The following is a 26,343-nucleotide window of genomic DNA, read 5'->3' as shown; positions in this document are numbered from 1 at the left end:
AATGTTTGGATCTAGAAAAAGCCTAATAGGTCATTTTTAAGAGCCAAGTGGCCATTTAAATGCCTTTTTGCATCTCTTCAATGTTTAAGCATGTCTGAAGCATGATCATTTACAAACTCTTTTCCCTTTATCTTTAAACCAGTTTCTATTTTAGATGCAATGCTCAAATGCAATGAGATAAAAAGATTCTACAGCTAAAGTTTTTTTTTTTCTATATTGCTTTGTTTATATCAATTACTAGATCTAAAGCCTATCACAGCAGAGGGGTAATGGTCTGCAACTCAAACCTAAAGGCATAGAACATGAAAATCCCGAGAAAATAAAAATAAAAAAATGAGATGTAGAAACTTAGAGAATTACCAATGATTCAATTCTTTAAGTCTTGGTTGCAACATAGAATTGAATGCTGAAAGAACAGGTTAAAAGTTAGTCAGACATACAGCATATGTGCAAAAAATACACTTATACACTATATTCCGTTAGCTTTGATCTGTTATAATGCATAGGATAAATTATGCACAGATAGGCATCACAAATAATCTATGAAAATAGGTGTAACATTGTAGGAACAGTTGTAGATTTCCTGCTTTGTCAGTTTATTACCATGTATCACACTGTTTCTGTTCAGATTTCATTTTCTATGGATCCTATCTGTACCCAACACTAGAGCTGAGTGTGTTTTGCATTGTATATATGTTGCAAATATTGCTTTATTAATAGCCAAGGTCTACCTAGCATGCAGATCCGGCACTCTTTTTAAATTGAATCACTACTGCACACAAACAAAGGAATGTACTGGCACTGAACTTTTGGATGCATTCCATTTTCCACGACACTTTCTGACTGCTTCTCTCTGATTATGCAGATGATATTGCTTTTTTTACCCTCCTATGTTGATGTGTGTTTAGGTGTCATTTTGCAGTGGATGATGTTCTCATTGCTCAGTTTACTGCTCCTATAATAAGATCACCTGTGGTATGAATACATTTCCCCACTCTGCTTGTGTATTTGGATTTGCAGGATAAATGAGTTTCTCTCAGCCTCGAAAAGAGCGAGGGAGACAGAAAGAGCGAGAGTGCAGAGAGAGAACACATCAGGCACGTTCTTAGATTCACTCTGGAGCTTGACATCTCACCGCTTGGTCAGTAAATGGCTTTTCTGCAGTGGGATGTGGGATTGTATGGATGTGTGTTTACATCGTCTGTGGACAGTTTGAGCGTCCACTATGTCTGTGATGGTGTGCCTGAGTTTCTTCATGTTTTATTGTATCTTTTCTAAGTGTGTCTGTGCCAGCATGTGTGTGGTGGGGAGACACATGTACATCCATTTGGCCGGTTTGTATTCCACCCGGCTGTCATAGCGTTGGCCTCAGCTGTCATTATTCCCTGCCCATCCACAGAGAAGTTATAGTTGAAAAAAAAAACCCATCAGGTGGGCTGGACAACAGATAATTGAGGTGATGATCGAAGCTATTCAAAGACAATTGATAGTGATGAAGAGGTGGGTAGCTGAGCTGATCGAAGTTTGCAAAGGCTTCGAGGGCATCTAATAGAAAAGGAAGGTATTGTGGAGTTTTTTTCTTTCTCACAGAAAATGCAATCAATCAAAAATAATTATATTTTCAAACATTTTTTAAAGAAGAAAATTGTTGTTTTTTTTCCTGACAGTGGTAGCACAAAACAATAACTGATAGCTCAGAGACCACCCTGAGCTTTATTTATAGCCCAAATCCCCCTTGCCACGCAGCAACATATCGAAGTTCCAGAAAAAGCCATGACCTGAGCATCATATTTCCACCTGATCCAATTCTAGTGACAAGTTGCCAAACTTCGAAAATCCCCCTGAAAACCCAGTTAAGCTAAAGCAAGTTGTAAAGGCGTTTTTCATAAGCTGAGGGACAAGGGGGAACAAATGGAGGTTATTACTTTTCTCCATCCCGAATAGCCCCCTAAAAAATGTCTTTATATCACACATCCATACCTGACATCACTCTTCTGGATTTTTCTATTACCCACTGGCATCTCTTTTATTCCTCTTTTCATCATTTTCCTTTGCCTGCACGCAAATGTTATCACCCAAATGTCATCAATTGTGTACATATAAAATCAGCCTATAATGTTAACACATCTGCTCACAGGCTGCCTTTCGTGACATAAATCTTCAAAGTCCTTGAATGTCTTTGGTGCAAACTTCCATTTTTTCTACCGTTTTAGCTGTGTGGATCAGATCAGATGGGTGCTATTTTCAACTACGGTAGCTTCAGATGAATCTGCCACTTTGAAGGACTTTAATGTCAGTTGCTATGTTGCCATCAAGTAATCATGCAAATTAAAGGAAACTTTTAAGATGTTGCAAAAAAATGTTCATTGCAGTTCCATCTTAAAAAAATAAAAATAAATGTTGCTTTTTTTCAATGTACTGGTTTTGAGCAAATCCAAATGGCTTCACAAAGAGTTATTTCCTGAGAAGTTAATATTACAATCTATTGCAGTAAACATTGAGCAAAGGTTGCAAACTAGCAAAGACCTCCAAAATGTGTTTCTTTGGAATGTGTTGCTATCAGGCAAGTTGCAATTGTTATACCATGTCAGGTATTATTGGCAACATTACATGCTGACCAGAGATGTAGAGGAGAAAACATAATTCTGATGGGAATATCAAAGATGCAGACAGCGGAGAATGCTGATCAGTCTTGTGGGGAAAACGTTCACTATGTCTGAACTTATTCTTTAACTGTGTTTCCATCTTAAGTTTAGCACATTAAGTCTTTTTTGAAAACTCCCAAAAAAATCTTCACGCAAGCATTAAAGCATTTTTGAAGAAATAAGGAAATTCCTCATTTTAAAGTTTATATCAAAGTTTTCCAATGCAGTACTTCTAAATGCACATTTAAAATGTTGCTGAAAACACAGCTACAGTAATAACTAAACGTTTTAACTTGTAATCAAAATCCCAACCAACAAATGAATTAGCACTGAAACCAACTTTCTTTGAAGTTGAATTCTTAAGCTTTCCGGACAGGTTTGAATCAGATTTAAATATAGAACTAGCTGAAGGTTATGTTGGACCTGAAGCAGAATTTAAATTTAGGTCACTTCTCCGGTTAAGAATGTTTAAACATTTTTGTCTCCCTTTTTATTTTAAGTTAAATGCATTCGAACATGATTTTGCACGGATATTAAGGTAAAAAAAACAAAAAACGGGGGAGGGAATCAAGTTTAACTTACAACTTACTGAGCTTGGCGTACCTTTAAAGCCAATCACTCACAAGCCATTATCATTTGGATAAAATGTATTTGTGAGAAAAGTAAACCGAGCTAAAACATTAAGAAAAAAATAAAGTCATAGCATCAGATTGTAATTATGTTAAAGATTGCGATAAAAAAAATGATATTTTCTTGAAAAAATAAACATGAACTATCTAAAAGTTTAGCACAGAATATAGGTAAATTAGCCCTGAAACCAGATGTTTACGCTTTTATATGTCAAAAAGGCTTTTCTTTCTGTCACATATTAAATCAGACTACACTTTACCAATCCTAGCCCAGCTTCAATTGCTAAATGCAAAAATAGCGTGAGTGGTTTCTTTTTAAAATGTTAGTTTTCTTCATATTCAGATACAGTATCAATAAATATTTCCTTAGTTAAAATAACCTGGTATAAAATGGGTCAGATATTTTGGGCATCCTTCAACAATTTTTTCAAAAGTTTACATCATTCCTCCAGATACCCAGTAAAATTGAAAATAGTAAGCCACCTTAGTACCAGTCATCTGCTTCATCTTTGCCCTCATGACAGGTGTCTTTAGATCTTCCTTTAAGATTTCTACTTAAATGTCTTTCCTCATAATGTCATTTATTTTGGAAAGTACACAAGCTCCTACCAGACCAACACATCTTTCTCACTCAGTGTCAAAGCTGTAGTGCTCTCCAACCACTTTCTGCAGTGCCTGAAATGTGCAAAAATCATGTAATAACTTGATTTTATGGCAAATTCAAAAGTTCCTGAACATTTACAAATTAGACTATTAAAAATAAAAGTGGCCCTGCGATGGACTGGCGACCTGTCCAGGGTGTACCCCGCCTCTCCCCCCTTGACTGCTGGAGATAGGCACCAGCACCCCTCGCGACCCCACTTAGGACAAGCGTGTAAAGAAAATGGATGGATGGATGGAAATAAAAGTGAAAATAACAAAAATACCCATGCAACGGAAAATGCTGCAAAGGTGAAAAAGATGCAATCAGAGAAAATAGAGAACAACAAAGTGGAAACATGTTGCAAACACAAAACCTGCTGCGAATAAATAATGATGAATAATGCTAACAGAAAACACATGTAAAGAAAAAAGTAACAAGTAGCAAAAATATAGATTCAAGTTTGTTACATTATTTTTGCAAATAAATAAAACATTATGTAAATGGACATTTTTAAAATCCTAACTTCGGTTCCCTCACTTGTCTGAATTCACCTACAGACAGATCTCTTTCTTCTCTATGTCCATTGTTCGAGTTTGAGTTGCTGTTTACAACTATGCAAACAGCAACTTTTTAAACATAGCGTGCACGAGGAGAAATGGGCTTGTGGATTCTCTCGCACGCATTTAGTAGGAGTTCCCTCTCGGGAACCCTCTTGGCAACGCCTATTCCACTTTATGTGGAGAGGGCGGAAATCCTCCACTATACCTTTAAACAATAAATTTTTTTAATTATTTGCAGTTGAATAACGAATATTTCCAGTTCATGGCTATGTGCTGAAGACATCCTGAATTAATGTTATATATCTTCCATTAAAATAAAAATAATTCTAGCTACAAGAAAGCCAGAGATTTCAATGGGTAATCTGGTCTGCATCTAACATTCATTTTCTTTAGCACAGGAAGCAAATTAATTTAAAAGTTACTGTTGCCGCTTTAAATAGGTAATTTAAATGAGTGGCAACTTTAAAACATTACTATATATCTAATTTATGTTTTGATTAGATTCCCCGATTTATGAACCGCATTAATTACAGTTTTTCTGGATTGTTTACACACATTTCTGAAAACATGCCTCGTATTCTCAGAACTCTACACACAAATCCAACAAACACACACACAATGGGCAAAACCCTTCAATTCTCCTGCAAAATGAAACTTTACATTCAAAACAGTTTTATCTCTTCACAAAAGGCCATTTTGTGTTCAGATGACACACACAAACTATCATATGAACAGACAATTAAAAAAAGCATTTAAACACTGATGTGCTCAGTGTAAAACACCATTCTCCATTCATCATAATGACTTTTTGTTCAGTGTTACACTTACTACAGACATTAAATACATAAGTGCGTTGTAAAATATTTTAGAGTATTGTTTTTATACTCAGAACACACAAATATACTGTAACAAACTGTTTTATTTTCCCCACAAAACAATGTACACAGTGTACATCCCAACTGACACAAAGTTGCACATACAGTGCAGAAGATTTTACTGTATACAGTTACAGTAATAATAAAAAAACAAAACAAAATAAACTATGCTGAATCCTCTCTTCTGTTTCGGTCTGGCCACAGCACCTCATCTACATCACAAGCAATGTTTTCCCTGGCCAAGCAGCGGGGGAAATATCGCCTAGCATGGCGAATCCAGCCATGAAAAGCATCAACTGCTATATCTCCACATGCGTCTTCCATAGCTTGGAAAAGGGGTATACGCGTTTCTGAATTTAGGTCGTACACTTTCCATCTCCAGGCAGAAAAAAATTCCTCAATAGGATTGAGGAATGGAGAATATGGAGGGAGATAAACAACTGAAAAGCGTGGGTGGTCAGTGAACCAGTTATGAACCAGAGCAGCCCGGTGGAAGCTTACGTTGTCCCAAATGACAACGTACCTGAGCTGCTCTGGGCCGTCTATCTGATCTGGTGGAATGAGTGTGTTGTGTAGGGTGTCCAGGAATGTGATCAGATGGGCAGTGTTGTAGGGGCCAAGGGTAGCATGGTGATGGATGATGCCATGGTCGGTCATCGCTGCACACATTGTGATGTTCCCTCCGCGCTGGCCAGGGACTTCAACAATGGCACGCTGGCCGATTATATTCCTTCCCCTCCTTCGTCTTTTTGTGAGGTTGAATCCAACCTCATCAATGAAGAAGAACTGGTGCTCCACTGCATCCACCTCCAGCTCAAGGACTCTCTGAAACACACATGACAATATCAGAAGTAGACATGGAGCGGTCTCTATTGTGAAGCACAATCATTATGATTACAATATAATAGAAAGAAATATGTATGATTTATACAATGTTGACAGTATGCATCAAAGGTGGGAATGTACTGTATAGGACGTACTTGCACATAGTTATATCGCAATTCTTTGACCCTTTCTGAATTGCGCTCAAATGGCACCCTGTAGACCTGCTTCATCCTCAGTTTATTTCTGTGCAAGACACGGTCCAGCGTTTATAAACTTACCCTATCAATATTTTGAAATATCTCATTGTTTTCTATTATTTTTCTTTGTATTTGCCGTAAGGTAATGGCATTATTTTCAAGAACCATGTTCATGATCTCTGTTTCCTGTTCAGGAGACAGAAGACGGCCCCGTCCACCTCTTGTTGGTAATCTTTCAGTTCTGCAATACAAAGAGTGCAATACTGTAAATACTGTGTAGGAATACATTTCCCAAATACTCGAAACACAATGTCCTACAGAACAGTCCACAGGTAATACTGTACTACTGTACTCATTGAGTACTGTATTGATATGCAGTACTGCAGTTTTGTAGTGAGAGTAGATTTCTTACCTATTCTCATTGCGGAAAGTCCGGATGATGGATGCTACAGTGTACCTGCTCAAATTTGGCTGTACTCTTTGCCCAGCCTCCCTCATTGTTAGGCCATGGTTGACCACATGGTCAACCAAAGTTGCTCGGATCTCATCAGAAATGATTGTCCTTGGCCTTCCTCGTCCTCGTCCTCCCCATCGTCCTCCTCTTACTCTCACTCCTCTGGCTCTGGCTCTGCCTCTGTTTACAACATTGGCCTCCATTGCTCCAAAACAGAAGAGCTCACCTGTTGCCCTTCTATGCTAAAGCTCTGATTGCTGAGTGGAAACATGTGTGTTAGGTGTTTGCCCATGTGAGGAGTCAGTGTGCATAGTAGGGAAATTAACTTTAGAGTTTTGAATAACAGTGTGTTCCTTGTGAAAACAAAAGATTTTCTTCATGACAATTGTGTGTAGAGTTTTGGAAAAAGTGTGTTTTAGAACTGCAATTTGAGTGTAAAGCAGGAATTGTGCTTTAGTTTAGCAGAATTGGTTCAGGGGGTTGGTGCATGAGTTACATTTTGTGGTCATTGTGTTTCAAGTACCAATATTTGTGTGTAAACAATCGAGAAAAACTGTAATAAATCAAGACCTTATAAACAGAAATATTAATGCATCTATTTCTTTTATGCATTGTTATGGCCAGTAGCCTGGTCTGTTGTTGACCTTTTTTGTGTTTATTCTGTTCATTTCTAGGTACTGGCGCAGCTGCAGCTTCCTGCCTATCAGCTACGCTGTGGGATCAGATGGAACTCATCCCGATTGGCGCTTAATGTTTGAAGCCTCCTGGAAAAAGCATGTGCCATGAGAAAAGTAGGATCAAGTCTGTTCCTAACCTTCTGAGAAAAGACAAATTTTCATTTTGTTGTAAAATGTGCAAACTAACCACTCAGTGCTCCAAATGACTGCCTGGTTTTAAAACAGAGTTTTAAACTGTCTGTGTTTAAACAGAAGGCAGAGATGGTTTTTTGCTGTTTTAATGGTGAGATAGATAGTACAACATTATAAATCCAGGCATAACAGGCAGGGAACTCAATAGATAGACAGAACAGATAATGAGCTGATAGGGAGAAAGTGTGGACAGATTTAACTAGAAAGGAGCTAAGGGGAAAGGAATGGGACACCAGGCGGCAACAAATAATAACCAGGTTAAACAGAATCTAACTGTAAATAGAAAATAACTAAAATGAAGCTGAAGGGAAATAACACTAATGACTACTACTCAGCTCAGTTACCCAGGATGAGCTCGGAGTAGAGTCATTGCTCCTCCACGTCGAAAGGAGCCAGCTGAGGTGGCTTGGGCATCACCCCTCGGGAGGTGTTCCAGACATGTCCCATTGGAGGAGGCCTCGTGGAAGGCCCAGGACACGCTCAAGGTACTATGTCTCTGAGCTGGCCCTGTGTCGCCCCGGGGTCACCCCCAGAGCAGCTAGAGGAAGTGTGTGTGGATTGGGAAATCTGGGCATATTTGCTTAGACTGCTGCCTCACTGACCCTCCCCCTAGTAAGCAGAAGAAAATGGATGGACGGACTACAAGTAAACTAGACCAAGAAATAAATAATACCAAAAATGCTGAAAAGATAAAAGAGAGACAAACCAAAGGGAAAACTTTGGTATTGCCGTTCTCTTTAGCAATCCATGATTATAGAAGTTATTGAATTATTTATAGATTTTGTACTCACTACTAGTTGCTCCTCTGTCCTCGCTCCACAAAAATTCATTTTTTTCTCTCCTCTGTAAAAATTGTTTTGTGTTGTTAGTAAAACATGTGTATTTGTGTTGTTTTTAGGGCTGGTTTTCAGCTCAGTAGTAAATATCTTAAGCTTTTATTTTCTGACTATTTTGCAAACACAAGGTTTGACCTTTGATTGTTTTAAATGTTTACTCTTCTTATTTTAAACCAAAACTAAACAATTAAATCACTTTATTTAAAAACTTGAACATCTAGTCTTAATCTTACTTCTAATGCTACCAGGCATACCGTAGATGGGTCATAACATATGTAAATTGAAATTATGCTGTAGGCCATTAACAATCTAACAGGCCAATGTTCAGGTAGTTCTTTATTTTTGAGATTTCTGTTCATGTAGGAAGAGTATCTAGAAATAGTTATAATATATAAAAAAAATTAAACTATGGAGCAAATATGAGGTGGCGGATTCATGAGATCAAGGTCCCCACCCATGATATTAATATTACTACATCAGGCGTGTAAAGCACTCATTTTACTGTATAATGACACTCTCTTACTAGCTCCAATCAACCTCTTTACAAGGTCTTTTGCCTTTGTACTAGGGTGGATAGCCACATTTTGAAACACACCTATTAAATAAAGAGCCTGTTTTGCTTTCTGAAGGCTGTTATGGCTGGAGATTCACATAGTATTATTACTTCTGCACGAACAGAGAATCTAGGCACCTTCAGGCAGCTGGAAATTAAACCAATGGAAGAACCATACCCGTGGAGGTCAACATTTCTCTTCTGTATATCTTTGCTGATTTAAATAAAAAGGAAAAAAATATAGCTCTCATACAGACATTTATCTAGGACAAACCCATAAGCAGAATCAACCTTTGTAGTCACAATATATCCAAATAAAAGTTTATTCACAATGTGAAATAAGAAAAGAGTACATTAGGAAGGTTCATGTAATTTGTGCTTAAACGGTGTGCATTGGACATGAAGAGTCAAATAACCAAGATGGCCATTAAAGGGTGAACTGTTTCATTGTTAGGAGAGATGGTACTGTGTAGGGGAACCCTGGTGGACTGCAGTAAAAGGTGTTGCAGCAAGAATTAATATTCCAGGGAGAATTTCTATTAAGCAGAGCAACTGAGGACCTGAGATAAAGACAGAGAACAGTGTTGGAGAGTGGATAGGTAGGGGAAGGCCAGATAGGGCAGAGAAACACAGGATAACAGTGGATTAGTTCTCTGGAAAATTATGTTTTAGGGAAGATTTGCTGGAGATATCCAGGTTTGGGAACAGACCAAAGGTTGTTGTCAGGTTCAGAATAGGAGGACCCAGTATTCGAGGCGGAAAGACGGTGAAGGTTTCACAAAAGTTTTATTTAAGACAGCACTGCAGAGAACAGGGTCGGCATCTAAGACAGGGGCCACTGCAGGAGGAGAACACAGGCTAGATACCATGTCTATCTGGTGGAGGATGATAATGAACATGTGAGTCAATAACCTGGTCTTAAAGTTCAGTCCGTGCCCATAGGATGAGGTTGGTTCCAGCTGTTCGGCTGCCAGCAAGGCATGGTGGGCTCTACCCAGAGAGTCCCAGACGCTGAAGGCCCAGAAGTTAGAGAACAGGCAGGAGATCAAAACCAAGCAGCTGAAGGAAGGCAGGATAATCTAGAGGGCGAAGCTAAAGCCAGTGTTGAAGAAGTGCTCGGGAGTCAGAGCCAAGAGATCAGAGGTCCAAAGAAGTACAGAAACAGTTCCAAGTTCCGGTCACAGACAGGCAGAAATCCAGCAGGAGTCAGAGAACAGGTCAGGTAAACAGAGCAGAATGGGGATTGGCAGGCTCAGGGGTTCAGATGCAGAACAGGTCAGGATCAGGCAATCAGTAAACACTGAGGAACACTAGAGAACAATCAACAACGACTCGAATAATCTGGTACTGATGACTGGTTAGAAGGCTGGTTAAATAGAGACTGAAACATGATGACAGGTTGCAACCTGAAAAGCACAGGAAACACAAGAAATTAAGTCAAGATGAAATAAGTAGATAAGCAAAGAGTTTTGATTAGGAGATAAATCAAGTTTGAACCAACAAAAATGCTTATCATAAGCTCCTGTCCCTAAACGGCTTTTTAAATGCCCCTCAGTCAGAAGGCTGTTTGCAGACAGGTGTGCACAATGACCCACCTTTAATCCTCATAAAAAAATCTAGCTGGAAATTTGAAGTTGCTGAGAACGCACGTTTGTAACTGAAAAGTTCAAGAGGTGTACCATGCTACACTTGCATAAAGGTTTCTTTTTTTTTTCAAAAACTAAGTCTGTGACATCTATAACTATCACACAAAGTGACACCTCATAAGGTTGACATTATGCACATAAAAACCCGCAAGACTTCTATGTTAAATAGGCATGGTATCAATGACTCTTTCAACTGTATGATGACACACACACACTGTCACACACAGACATTGTATCAATAACTCAATATTTCATGCATCAGCCCACTGTGTGTGATGCCCTCTGAATGGCTAAAGGGGGGGACCAGGTTAGCAGCAGAGGACAGGAAGGGACGTACCCTGACAAGCCTGTCACACCTCTCAATACATCCATTCAGGCTGTCATTAGTTTGTATGTAAGTGTGGACTTCTAGCCTGAGTTGGCACAGTCAGCAACTATCTCTCCAACCTTGCCACCCCTGATTTTAACCTGACACACACAAATATTCATACATGCACACTTTGTCTCCTCTTCCTTCTATAGACTTTACCTTAAATCTGGCTTATAAGTGAGGGCAATCGACTCCACTCCCACTAGTGACTCCCTCCAAATTCGCACCTCATTGCTGGATCCCCGACAAGCTCCTGAGTATTGATTGAAGCCGTCACCCTGACCAGCACCCCTGACCCCCCTCTGTGACAGAGGATCCATGACGGGGCAAAAGGTTCAAATGATTTTTCTCTAACTCCCGCCAACCTGTTTTCCTAGTGAGCTGATTGCTAATGGCAACATTAGAAAAGGGTATAATGGAGATTCTTAAAACAATTTGCCCCTTTGATTGGCAAACCAGAATGTCTGCAGGGGTAGGAAAAGAAGAATGGATTAATTTTTTAAATGCTTGTAACAACACTGTCAATAGATTGCATAAAGACCATGGACAGGGAAATTATAGGAATTTGTCAAAGAAATTATACTAAATTCTAACATATGTTCTCTAAAGTTAATTATGCTAAATATGTTGCTTTCAAATAGTTATTTTGTGGCCATTTTGTCCTTCCTCATATTCTGTAAATACTAGTGTTAGTGTCAGTCTGAATCCATGTTTTGCATCATCATTTAGTCAATAAGATTATTTAATAATATATGGCTGTATACAGAGAGCTAATTACTGATAAATAACACACTTGTTTGCATTTCATTCTCTTATACATTGTCCCTATTTAGTTAGCAAAAAACCTATTCTTTCCAAAGAATGGCATTGCCTTCATTTTCATTTAAAAAAAATATTTACATATTAACAACAAGTAGATGTTAAATTACCAAAACATTACTTAAAAATGTTTAAATGTCTAACTGGATAATCTTTCTGCTAGTTTACATGTAATTAATTTATTATTACGGAGTCCAAATATAAACAGGCATGGTATAATAATTGCATTCCTTTTATTTTTTTTTTTCACATTATACAGGGATAGATTATTATAAGCTTTTTCAATAAACAAAAAAAAAATGTATTGAGTATTAAAAAAGGCAATTAAGGGTAACTGTAGACTTAAAGGTAGCTGGAACTAATGTTCTTTCACCAACAACATTTGGGTGCATGAATATTCATTACCACCCCGGTCTGTTTACTTTCATGTTATCGTTTCTTTCTACTTTCTTAATTTATTTGAAAGGAAATAATCACCTCAAATACTAAACAAGCTATGTAGGGTTGCAATGAGAGGGTTAAAACCAAAAAACTAATCTGATTTTAAAGGTTACAACCAAAGCTTCTCTGATGATTAAATGGTTTTCTATCATTTACCTTGAGGATTAATGCTAACGTATGCTGTCTGTCAGAGCAACCCATAGTTTCATGCCTAAAGGATACCCAGAGCAGCCATGATGCTCTTCCATTACAGGTCTCATATTATCTACCTGAGATATATGTATTTATATGGCTGGAAATAACATTAGAGTGAATTGCCATAACAACTTTATAAATCAGGCAAGCAGAGGGCTGGCAGGAAGAATTGCCGAGGTGGCAGTAATGCTGATGAGAGTTATCTGAGATGGCATCCATCACCTTCTAGCAGTTTTAACATATTTCAAAAAGAAAATAGGCTAAACCTTGCCATTTCTGAAAAGCACCTTTTCACTAAAAGCAGTCCTCACTCAGATGTTCAAAGAGTACCAACTCCACCTCTGTTGATCTCTGCGGTCCGCCAGGTTGTCCTGCTTCCCCATCCATCCAGACAAACAGTGGAGATCTGACCATCAATCAAAAGTTACAAACAGACTTTGCTGTGTCATAATTCCTGTGGTGGGCTTGTCTGCTGATTGATTCCTGTGCACACATTCTGTCTGATTACCATAATGTGTTCTAGTGGCAAAAATCCTGCCAGCAGGGGTGAGAGAGGGGTGGGGGTTGACATGGTGGTGGTAAGGGGTTTTAGAAGGAGGTGGGGGCTGTTTTGAAGCGAGCGGGAAGTAAATAACAAATGGGCCAGACCCCACCTCATCGGGAATGATTTCAATCCGATGTTTCATCACAGCTAGTGGAGAGAGGCGAGTGTTTGGGGTTTGGGCTATCAATTACAGATATGTGTAGGCAGGCAGACACTATCATTTCGCTGATTGTCACCAGTCTACCGCAGTGACATCAGAAAGTGATTCATCAGTCTATTTTCCATGACATGCCAGAGAAAGATGACATGCTAGGGGTCTGTGGAGTTATAGGGGAAAGCCTAAGAAATAGTCTCAAACATGCTTGAGGCACAAACACATTCTAATGCAGACATTTAACCTCTCTCCACCCTCACTCTCTCCTGCCTGATCCTGGATTCTGATGAACCCATCACACCATTTATTTATCAGTGTGTCACAAACTGCGCTGTGGGATGAATCTGTGGCACAAGAAACTTAACCAGTTTACTTTTTTAATGAAATTGTAAGGAAAAATCATACAAATTGTTGAAATTCTGAGTGACATATGGTGAAACAAAAAAAATATACATACATGCTTTAAGACCGATTGTAATGTAGATTATAACAACAGAGCACAAAACAGTTATTGGCCTTGATATGGTTGTAAAATCAAGATGTTCTGAATTAGCAAATTTGAGCATTCTGAAACTGAAGAGCTAAAGTCGCAGTTTTTCACGAAGGATTTAGAGGGGACAGCAAACACTTGGAACAAGGTGTTCTGGCAAAATAAGGCCAAAAAGTATTTTTTAGCCTACATTTATTTTTTAGCCCCTTTGTGTGGCAGAAAACAAACTCTACACACAACCCTGGACACACAATGCAAACATGGTAGTGAAATCGCCATGCTGGGGATCCTTTACCTCAACTGAGAAAGGGATGCATTTAAAACAACTTTTTATTCCTAAATGTATATATTTTTGCTAATAAACTGAATAAATGGATGTGCCACAGAGCTAATTACATACCCTAGGCATTTCACAATTTTCTGCACATTTACTGAAATATCGCTTTTGTGAATAAAATGGTCTGTTTGGCACCCCCATCAGGTAAAACATTTCTGTCTACTGGCTTAAGGCTGATTTATTCAAAACGAGGTCGTCTGCGTGTGTGTCGCAGTGAACGCAGGTATGTCCTCGCTCCCTCCGCAGAAACTCTGCTGCACCTCTCTCAAATTGTAGGTGAACGCAGACCTTGCTGCAAACAGGAGGCCTCTGATTGGTCAAATCTACATCCGCTCTACACTATCCGTATTTCCTGTTTGGTACCTTACCAGCTTGTTTTGTTTGTATGACCGCCATTGCATAAAACGACTAGCTAGAAGAGCGAGGTGCGTGAGAATGCTGGGACCCTTTTTCCACCTGGATCCCTGCTCTTTTTTGTCATCCTGACCCTCCGTTGTTGGACAAACACCACCCCACCCCGACCCCCCACTTCCTCATTGCCTTGGCCGTATCTCGACCCACAGCTCGTTTGTGAGCACAGACCACGCTTCAAAATTGAGCATAAATCTAAAATATCTCCGGCAAACTCACTGTGACACACTGCTACAGGGAGTATAACCAGCCCTTAGCCTGTGATGTTACCCTGGTCAGCCAGAGTGAAACACGCTGAGTTCAAATTCAGTGGATGTGTCCCCTGAAGTCCAATTTGTCGGCTGATTATGCCGTAGTGCAGCGACGAAGCCTGTTTGAATTTGAAGACCCCTCATTATGCGGCCGACGAATGCATCCTTCTTTTTGAACAGGTCGGGTATCCCATGATTCATTGCAAGTCCATTCAAGCTGGCTGCACCATGCTCACAGGGAAAAGGTAAACGGCACCAAACAGTGGTGAATAATGTAAGTGAAGTTTAGCATAATACAAGTATGTGAATAGTTACGCCTAAAATAAATGAAAATATTTTTTAAATGGCTATGAGTCAGATATGTGTTTGATAATGTTTGATTTATTGAAAGGTTTTATCTGTCCCTGTGCAAATGGGTTTGGCTGAAATTTAAGCACAGAATCCAACATCTGTGTAGTGTGGGGACTATAAATAGGAAATTCTTGACAGTCCAGGCAGACGTATCCTTGGAGGATGCAGCCTCTGAAATCGAACACACCCATAGATTGTGTCCGAATATCCGCCCTAATCACTATATAGGGCACTATATAGTGATTGAGGGATTTAGGGGTTAGGGCGGATGTTCGGAAACAGCCACAGTACGTTGCATACCTGTGGATCAGTCTGGAAAAGAGCTTAGCTGGTAAATCTCAATTTCAAGGGCAGGGCTAACAGGGTCAAAGTCATGAGGTTAAAACCAATCAGATAAATACAGGTGTGATGCAAAAACTCAAAGTGATGCGCTCTGTTTTTGTAGTCTACGAAACATTTCAAGCTGAGAATAACAACTACGGCTACATTCACATTGCACGTATTAATGCTGAATTCCAATTTTTTTGTGAAATCCGACTTTTTTGTGTGTTGCTGTTCACATTCCCACATATATGCGACTTGTATGGGATCTCCTGTGTGAACTGCATTCATACAGCTTAAGTGTCCCGCATGTGCAGTAGAGGACGCAATGATGTTACAAGCAAGCATGCTCCGTGTTTACAGAAGTAAACATGGATGGTAGTGCTAGAGCTCATCTGATGATCTTTCCCAACTATAAAAACACAATCTTTTCAAGATGGTAAAAAAAAGGACTGCTATCCTCAATATTTTCCACCATGGTGATTGTTTTTCTTCCCGCTTCTGCATAGCAGGAGGCAGAATAGTGACCTAGTATTAATAACGTTCAGGTCGGATGAATACGACACATTTGAAAAGATCAGATTCGTATCGGATTCAGGACTGCATAGCCGAGTGGCTTGGGTCGTACTGGAAAAAATTGTATCTGTGTTGTTCAGACTGCAATAAAAACGTCAGATACAGGTCGCATGTGGGCAAAAGAATCTGATTTGGGTCATTTCAGGCTGCTGTGTGAACGTAGCCTATGTCATTTTTTTAAAAGAAATGACACTGAAGCCGTCTGTTGTTCGGGTTTTAAAGTTAGATCAATCTTACAACATCAGAGAGGGCATCATTATACGTTTCATTGCTGCGGTCACCATCTTGCTGTCATGCTAGCAGAGAGGCACTGAGAGTGATGCATCCCTAACAACAACACTGTACCAGACTGAATTACAATCTGTGTTCTTCAGTCTGGATAAGGCTTCACCAAAGCCACTTAATTCACTTAACAATTAATAATGATTTTTGTAATGGCAAATAAAAATGAATCATGATTTTTTTTATAATACAGGTTGTAAAAAAATGTAAATCCATTAAAAGTGAATGAACACAAGTGTGCATAAATATTCTAATATGATAATGATTTCACATCTGTTTTGTTTCAGTCAGTCTTTGTTTACTTTAAATGTTCTGGACATGTATGCCTTCCTGGCAGCACATATTTGAGTAAGTAAGGCTTTGGAGGATGTCCTTTAAAGTTAATTTATAATAGTGGCGCTTAAAGCAGGGATATCTTAGATGAAACCAAAATCAGCAGCAATCATACTTTGGTAGAAGTTTAGGTTTGAGTTCAAGAGCCTATTTTTGCAAGAATTCGGTTGAGACATGGGCTCAGAATGCACATGCAAACTCGGACAAAAATGTAAAAGGCTTACAGTAGAAAAACGGCAGCAAGTATCCTTGCAGAAGACCCCCTAAATATGTGTAAATAACACCTGATGAAGAAAAGCAAAATATTACATACTAAACATTTTTTTTCTTCCATCCTTGAAAGAAAACATATTATGTAAATTTTAAATAAGGTGAGCTGAGCAAAAACAGTCTATGTAATATGGACTACTGATTTGATTGTCAGCAATGGTGATTAATTGTTTATGCAATCTTGTTGACTATGTCTGAGGGAGCAAGAAGCAAAAATAACTGCAAGTTAGTAAAGATCCAAAGAAATTCAACACCACAGAGGCGCTCCTGACCAGTAGGGGGAGACAATCAATTTATATGGGACCATATATTAGACATTACACCAACTTAATACCAATGGACTAGACTCTTTGCAAAAACATTACTGAGATGCTCACTCTGAGTAGATTTGGTGGAAGGAGAAAAATGTTTTCTTTCAGTCTTTTTAAAGTACTTCACCTCTTTTTTTCATATTGTTAATGTATTACTAAGGGTCTGGTTCCATAGGAGTTGATGACAGTCTACCCCTGGTCGTGTGGAGCACATCTGCCATATGGAGCGACTTTGCAGCTTTTCTTACCTTGCCGTTGATTGTCCCACTTAAATCGTATTTTTCCATTGCATGTGTTTTGTTTGTTTGTTTGTGTGCATCATTTATGTATTTGCTGCATGTTTATGCAGATGCAGCTCATTAGCACTTTGCTGCTCTCTATTTTATGTGATTGCTGCATTCGTTCTTTGCATGTTATGTGTTTTTAGGTTTTTTTTTGCTTGGTAGTCTCACTTTTTGTCTGCAGTTTCTACTTTTTGTATTTGCTTGTCGTTTTCATTTTCACCTTGTTTGCATCTAAAATTTACAGTAAGAATCAACTTCTTTGTAATCATCACTAACAGATACAACATTTTATTGATCTTTAAGCTCTTCATTGAAAAAAAAAACTATATACCTATAGAGCAATATAACATAGAGATGCTAAAGACTACTTGACAGAATTAGCTTAAAAAAGTATCTCTATATCGGGGATCTGTAGGGAAACTGCTATAATAATATTAGGATGAAAATTACAATATTATACTTTTAGAAAATCACTTAATTTTCTTGGAGTGGAGGTTCTGTGAATTGCTTAAGTGCAACCACTGAGCCCCGGGTCATCCTTCCTTAGAGATTCATACCAAGTTGGTAAGCACAGATGATACCAGCAGGTCAAACTTTATTCCTCCCCAATGCAATTGCATCTGGGAGCAGTGACTCTATCAATCTGCTGCCGGCTTGGAAGATTGCCTAATCCGGTAGTCGAGGGACTCTTTTCATCAGTCTGCTTCTTCATTGTGTGTGCGTGTTGTGTTTGTGTGTATGTGGCTGTGTGTGACCAGGCAAAGCTTCATTGGTGGGAAATGCATGTGCTGCTCCTCTGCTTAACATTATCACCCTCGTTTGTAAACAGAGTCATCCATCAGGCGCAGGACCCCCACTTATCCAAACAGATGAAGAAGGTGTATGTTCTTATAATTTGCTCTCATTTCTGAGCGAGGGAATAATAATAATCTCTCCCTGATGTGCACCCCCCCTCCTCTTCCTCTTCCTCCTCCTTCCTTTTTTCTCTACTTTCATTCTCTCACTTGTGGATAGTGTATTAATGAAGCGGTCTAATTTGACAACCCGCTGCAGTGTAATGGATTAAAATACAACCATGCTATCTATCTATGAGCCACAAAAAAAGCAATATAAATATATAAATTTGAACCTGGGAAACAAATCATTGCGCCAACTCCTGCTTATGTGATTATTATTGTTACCTGCAGAAGCTTCAGAGATTGGAAAACATAAAAATAATGTATGTGAAATGATGAACTATTTATTCCTTCTATATAACTGTACAGATCTAAATGTTTGTCTCAGGGGCATGTTTTTGTGTTACTATAATCAAGAGATAACATTAAGAATTATGATTATTTATGACTCCGGTATAAAAACAGCACAGCCTCTTTGATTTTATAACATCCACACAAGCAAAGAAGATAATATTAGACTGTCAGCAAGCATGGTTACTTCTAAAATTCATGACCTTTGGCCTTTTGTTGGCCTGGAGCACAGAAATGTTTCATTAACACAATATCAAGAAGCAAAGCAGTAACAATAAAAATACAGATGCGACCTTTGCTGCCTGTGAAGTCTAGGATTGGTTTTAATACCCCTTCCACATGAATAATATTCCTCATTATAAAAAAAAAAAAATTTAATCTAGTAAGTTATTTTTTCTTAAAATAAGTGCATTTTTTTATCGAGCAGGTAAGTGAGACACTTTGCCAATGAAAAAGGAAAATTTACATTTAAAATAAGAAAAAAACAACTACAGTCTCTTATTTCAAGTTCATAACATAACATAACATAACATAACAACTATCTTATTCCGAGGGTAAAAACGATAATTCCATTGGCAGATCATCTTATTCATTCTACTCAAAGTAAGGGTAAATACACTTATTTTAGAAATTTTTACCCATTTTCAGAACATGTTTGCAGTGTAAACCTTCCAATGTCAAAAACAAACTGTCATTGCATAGGCCTTATCATAATAAATCATAAACTATTTAAAAGTTCAGTTAAGCAAAAACTATAAGACATATAGCTTGTTTTGGAAGGTTTCCAGATGTAAGCCTTCTCTTTCTTTAAAGATAGACGGGGTGGGGTAGCAGGACTTAGAATTGCAGAGTCGCATTGTAATTGAAATTTAAAGAATTTAGCCACTTTTTGTGAAAATAAAAATTAGCCTGTCAACATAAACACCTGAATCCAAATGTCAAACAGGGTATTGGATGCGATGTGCATCTGGCTTGCTTTCCAAATGCAAAAGATAGAGGACACTTAATGGCAATTAAGTCTTATCTGTATACCAAAGGATTTTGTTCCTATGCTTTGACACTAAATGAATCATCAACAGGCCAAAGATCTCAGATATAGCTGGAAAACCTAAAAAGAAAAATGATAAAAATAAAGCTTTGTTGTCTCAGGTTCAGGTCTCTGTCTTATTCTAAGTTGTTAGTTTAAATGAAGGACAAGCTTTGATTTTTGCCTGTAACAATTTCATAAATAGAAATAATAAGTTGCCAGGTAAGGCCGTCAAGTACAATTAACCTCAGAGCTTAAGACTGGCACATACCATATTATTTTTCTTCGTTTGTGTTATATGTAGCCTTCAATGCAAAAAAAAAAAAAATAAGTCTGGCTTATAAAGAATAAAATTAATTCATTTGCTTAACTTTGCTAACTAGCTAGACATGGTGAAATTATCTGAAACCCTCCTTTTATTCCTTTTTGTAATGTTAATCATATTCAGGGTCACACTGGCTGCAGATGTCATCTCAGCTGCTCAGAGATGCATGTAAAGGAAAATCAAATAAGAGGAAAGAGCAGTTGTCCTGCCGTCTAAAAGTTTTAGGTTTGAATCCAGTTGAAAGTGTGCCTCTGGACTAAGGATTTACACTCTGGACAGGTTGCCAGTCTGTCGCAGGGCAACGAAGAGAAACACAAAGACAAACAACCATTTACACACACACTCACATCCAAGGACAATTTAGGGAAGCCAATTAACCTAACAGTCACCAGAAAGAACCCACACATGCACAGGGAGAACATGCAAACCCCATGCAGAACATGCAAATTCCATGCAGAAAGACCCTGGACCGGGAATTGAACCCAGAACCTTCTTGCTGCAAGATAATATTATTACCCTCTCAGCCCTTGGGAGGTCAGTATGATTATGTAAATTTGCCAATCAGATGAAAAACTTCAACTGAAAAACTCAAAAAATACTAAAAAAAAAAAAAAACAAGGATCAAATTTGTACTAACACTTGAAGTACTGTAAGTGTTGTTTGGCTCTAGTTAAAAAAAAAACTTGAAATTTATTTCAACCTCTTTAGAATCTCCTGCCAGGATAACAAGAGCTTTTTAATCACACCACGTTATTTTCTTTTAATCCTCATGCTTACAATCATCCTTTTTGTCTTTCGCAGCAGGTGCCTTGACTTTTACAGCTTGTCTTTATAAGCTGCTCAGTTTTTGAGCACTTTAGTCACGCTCTCCAAGAGAGCTTTAGTCGTCCATCCTGATAAGATACGGGTCTTTGTGTCTTGCAGCTTTGTTAGTTTGAAAGCATAGTTGAGACGCTTCAATGGTCATCTTCATGACAGGAGATGATCTGAAATGTTAGGCCATCTGGTAAATTTTCCAGACTCTGACATAGCATATTATTTTTCTCCATATGTGTCATGCGTATACTCAAATAAAAAAATAAATAAAAGTCTACATTGTGCAACACTGCCAATCACCAAAAATATAGTTAAGTAACCATATATTTAAGTAACAGGTTATGTCCTTTTACACAGCGTAGGTCCACTAAAGAACTACAATCAAATCATCAAAGTTGTCACTTTCTGCTTTTTTTCCTATATGTATAATGAAGTACTTGTTATTTGATTTTATGACCAGAATTTTTAATTAAATCCACTAAACTGAAATCATTTGCTGTTGCTTATGCTCCATAGGCATAAAATCGGTTCTGTTTCGTGGGATTTAATTGCAGATATATTGTATTCCAGACTGAACTCTTGTATAAGCACTCTTGCAAAGAAAGGACCTATTTCAAATTATGCTTTCTGAATAGCAAACATCCCACTCTCTCCATTTGCAATGTAGATGTTCTTGTGTGTTCTTGCGCACTATCGAATTGTTTTCTTAATCGTTTCCTTTGTGCCAAGAAGTAAAGAAAACAGATTGTGTCTGAAGAGCATTGGAAGTGCCGTTGACCCCTGGTCACAAAGGCAACATTTGGACTGCCAGAGCAGCAGATAAAGAGCCAGATGGATCAGCCGCTTTTTCCTGCTGAGTCTGCTTGCAGCAACATTTTCCTTAAGATGACAAATTTGGAATTCTGATTTGGTTGCTGCTGTTTTTTAAAAAGCATCAGGATTTTATTCCTAATGCACTCATTTAACATCTCATCCTTAAAGCAAGATGACATAATGTGAAATAAATTATAGCAGGTAAAGCCTCCACTCAGATTCTCATTTGCATTCACATTTACTGCATGGTGCATGGATATATTCCCTGTGTATTTTTATGATTTATCAATTTGAAGCATTATAAATTACAAATGGTGTAAACCGTGAAAGGAACTTGTTTTATTTCATACATAAGCGGAAGATTTTCTTTATTAATCAGAAACTGTTTAGATATCATGGGGACAGCAAAAAGATATGCACACAGAAAAGCTGCAACATAATGACCTGGTGAAAAACAGGACGCATGGCGGCTGAAAGATGAGGCGCAGGCCCTGCGGAAAAAAAATGTTCCCCCAGCAGAAATTGGTTTAATTAATAGGACATTTTACATAATGATTACAGTGTAATTGCACCGACTAGCAGAGTGTCATTAAATATATCCTTGCTCCTTTACAACAGCCTCCAGCGAAAAATAATGAGTTACATTGAAAATCACTATGCAACAAGTTCATAAATAACATTTAAGCCCATACAAGGCAAGTACTTATAAATAATAAATATTTGCCTTTTGTAATTGAAGAAAAAATGACTGCCTCTTTTTTTTTTATGCTACCGCACACCTCTTTGTCCTATTGCAAGCCCTGGAAAGGAGATTTTCCCCATTTTTTCCACTCTTGTAAGAACTGAATAATTTATTTGCTGGCTAATAGTCAACACTGTCAACACCTAGTGGTGAAAATATACCTGTGTCCAGATAAATGCAGCAGCAGGCTGCAAAGTGATTATTCCCTGCTCCCAGATATTTTGTTGGATGCAATCCCTGTATACACTGCAGTAAATCACCAACTTCCAATTACTTTCCTCCATAAAACAAGGCTTGTATTCAAATCAGGCCACAAAAAACGAGAGACGGAGATGGGACAACTGAACCCAAGCAAGCCTGGGGCGCTGACTGAACATGGACATTCAAGTGTGTGCGCATCTGTCTTTGTGGAGAGTCCCATTTGTTTCTTTACTTAAAAGACACAAATTGGACTGTCACATTTGCATTTTATTCAGATGTGACACCGTTCCACTATTGATTCTAAAGCACTTTTCCTACAGAAAGATTTTAACAATTCAAAATATGAATATTGAAATAGATGATTCTTTTATTCTAAAACTAGTAGCCCAAATTTAATCCAGAATATTGTTGAAAAGTTCAACCAGGGGATATATGTAACCATGTTAGGATTTCAGTTTTGCTCTTAGTAGGTTAACCAGTCAATAAAAGAACAGAATTTACCCTTGTAAGTACCTTATCTAAATTAAAACACATTTTTTTATACTTCTTTTTAAAAATATAGTAATTTTCTTGAATCCAGATAAAGTTAATTACAAACATTTAAAGTATTTTGCCAATAAGCAAATATGAAAAACATGACCCATTTTCTGTCAGCCTGCTTGGTTCCAGTACTGTTAAGTAGAAATTGTCTTTATAAGTTATAAATCTTATTAGTAGAGCCCATGCATGTATGAATGAAGCAGTTGAGACGGCGTTTCGTGAAGGCCTCAGTGTATTTTAGAAAACAAACAGTACATGAAAATGCAGGGACAGGGATAACGTTTTTAAGTATAAAACATTGTCCTGTTACAGGACCCCATGAGAACACTGGAAAGTAGAGCTCGTCTTCTTGCAAGCTAAAACATGGTGGATCATTAATCAGAGAAGCAGGGAATAGGACCATGTAAATCCATTTAAACTATTTTAACACGTACATTACAGCTGCTGTTCACAATATGTTTCTTTTATAAGACATACAGAAAAGTGTCTCTATTTGTACCTATAGGTAAAATAGGCTGGAGTACAAGACAAGCTTCACCACAAATATTAACAGTTCATAACAAGATGCAGAATACAAAATACTCCAAATTAAATGATTCTTCTTGTAAGCTGTTGTTGTTGTGCTAATGTTATAACCCTGTGAATTTGAATGGGTTTGCAGTATCAAGTATACAGAGGAAAGCAAAATACTGTTCATGGAACATACAATGCAGCAGATGTCATAAACACAGTGTTTTTTGAAAAGATTAAACATTTTCTCACATTTTTTACCATGAACTTTAACTTTCTTGTGATGAAAGATTTGACAGAAAATTATAGACTTTCTTTTTTTGCCCTTGTGTAAAAAAGAAAAAAAAAAAGAATCAAAAGGTTTAAGAGCTATGGCTTTTTCAGGTGTAGCCACAAAAGTTACCATACTTCCTGGAATTCTTTGAAAAAATATATTTATACATATATCAGCTGATTCCTCTAAAAAAAATCTGTGTTCGTGTATGGCAATATTGTGGTGCCATTTACTATCTGCTATTGGCTATTGTATATTATGCATTGAAATCAATTTTAGTTTTATGTTTTTTTATATTTTTGCTACTCTAAACTGGATGAATCAGAGAAGCTTCAACGATATGTGTATAGATGTTGCTGAGCCCCGGTATCAGAATCTAAACAGGTCTTACTGTATATGTTTATTGGGCGTAATAGGCTATTTGATTATAGAAGATGTACACTTTTGCTGTACATTTAATTTTATATGCTAAATATATAGATCAATACATGAATGAACATTAAAGCAGGAAAGAAATACATTCCAAATTTATGAAAATCCCTGATAAAGATAAACTTAAAAAAAAATTCCTTCCTTGAAATGACACAATGAATTTAAGCATGTTTATTAATTTAGTTTGGGGGCATACAGGTTAACAGTTTAGTGGGGACAAATTAATGATTGTATAAATGGTACAATTTAATAATTTTGTGTCATTCTGTATGGATTTTTATTAGATCAGTATGTCAACTAATTAATCAGTCAGTTAAGGTGCTGTTTGTCCCTTCAGTAAATACAAAACTGTTTAAAAAAATTAAGTTTCTCTAAGCCCTTCTTCTGCATAAAACTACAGGAGAACAGGAGAACATTCCTATTTTTTAACTCTGATATTTCCTGTAAATCAGGATCTGGTTACTATAAATAACAAAACACTGAAACTTCCTTATATTTACTGTTAGAGTAATAAATAGCAACCTCAAACCTAAAGATTCTGGAAAAGTCCAAACAGAGTTTAATAATGTATGCTTTCATTCCCATTTTGAGTTATTTTTTACTTTCCCATCATGTTTACATGTTTAGTTTTGGACTAAGAAGGACAGCTAAAATGCATTGGTGAATGCATTTCAACCTGGAGAGACAAAAACGAATAAAAGAGGATTAGAAAGATTTCATTTGACATTAATTAATTAGTTCTTTGGCACTCAGACCCCAGCAAAAGGCATGATGCTGTGAGTCGACATGAGCTTGTATGCATAAACTAAGGAAAGGATTATAGTAGTGTTCCCCTACAGGGCCCGGATATGCAAGGTGGACTAAGCCAAAGGATGAGAGGGTCTGAGGTTGGAGATGGGGTGGAGGTGGACAAAAGTTCAGCTGGTGCGCTGAAGGGAAGTTGGGCTTTTGTCTTAATGAAGACAGTTTTGCATGATGATTGGTTTCAGAGGGGGTGTGGTCCAACCAGGTGAGACTGACTTCAAAATTGAATTTTCCCTGCAGCATCAAAACTCCACAAAGAAAAGGCAAAGCCAAGATAAACACAAAGAAAATCTACATTTTATCACAGTGACAACCAGCACTTGCAGTAAAAAAAAAAGACTTATTTACATCAGTATTAAGTATTACTAAATGGAAAACTGCTTTTATATGAGTAGAAAACAATTCTGCTCTCTTTCACACACATAAAACTTTCATTGACCTCCTTATTATTTGCATATTATAAATCCCTTTTGTCAGGACTCCAGTTCTCCATATCATATCTGATTAATGTCTGCTCAGGTATTACCACCGTGTAGGCAGATACCCCTCAACTTACTTTTGATCAGCTCCTATGTAGGCTGCTGGATAAAGAACATTTAGGATGCTTTCCTTGCTGCCCATCTACCTGCCACTGACTTCATTAAACACCCTGCTTTCATTCTATTCATTCACTCATGAACACACACACACACATACAACAACACGCTTCTCTTTCATACCTATATTCCAGCAGCAGAGCACATTCAACGGGCTGCATTTGTGCAGAATGCATCAATAACCGTGGAAACTAAAAGGCCTTGTCAGGAATGGTGAGTTGTCACAGGCGCGGCAAATGATTCCACCCGATGCTCATCTGAGCTGCAATCAGCCTATAATCTGAGAATACATCAGGCCTCTGTGACATGGAAATTTCTTGCTCCTCCGATCTCATTTTCAAATGCAGTAATCACAAGGAGAGGCGCTCAGCCTCACCAAAATGTATAAATAATTTTCATTCAAACATATTAACAGTCAAAATACCAGAATCCATCATCGCTACGCAGAGACCTCCTTACAAAGCAATCAAAGCCTCTGCATGTGTTCTTTGTCTTTGGCAGCAGAGAGACAAGGCTCAGATTACTTGAGCGAGCCCTCTTTTGC

General features: G+C 37.8%; 1 protein-coding gene across 1 annotated transcript; it reads right to left on the bottom strand.

The window, feature by feature from the left end:
• Window positions 1–5,517: 5,517 nt before the first annotated feature.
• Window positions 5,518–6,430, bottom strand: LOC119778906 (insertion element IS630 uncharacterized 39 kDa protein-like). The gene is made up of 2 exons (XM_038278332.1): window positions 6,333–6,430; window positions 5,518–6,177 (listed from the first exon to the last, which is right to left on the bottom strand). The coding sequence occupies exons 1-2, from the start codon at window positions 6,405–6,407 to the stop codon at window positions 5,518–5,520; spliced, it is 735 nt and encodes a 244-aa protein (XP_038134260.1). The 5' UTR covers window positions 6,408–6,430.
• Window positions 6,431–26,343: the final 19,913 nt, after the last annotated feature.

Source organism: Cyprinodon tularosa, unplaced genomic scaffold (assembly GCF_016077235.1).
Source record: "Cyprinodon tularosa strain WSP-4 unplaced genomic scaffold, ASM1607723v1 ctg140, whole genome shotgun sequence".
NCBI classification, from domain to species: domain Eukaryota; kingdom Metazoa; phylum Chordata; class Actinopteri; order Cyprinodontiformes; family Cyprinodontidae; genus Cyprinodon; species Cyprinodon tularosa.
The sequence above is the reverse complement of the archived record's forward strand: the minus strand, read 5'-3'. Positions and strand labels throughout refer to the sequence as shown.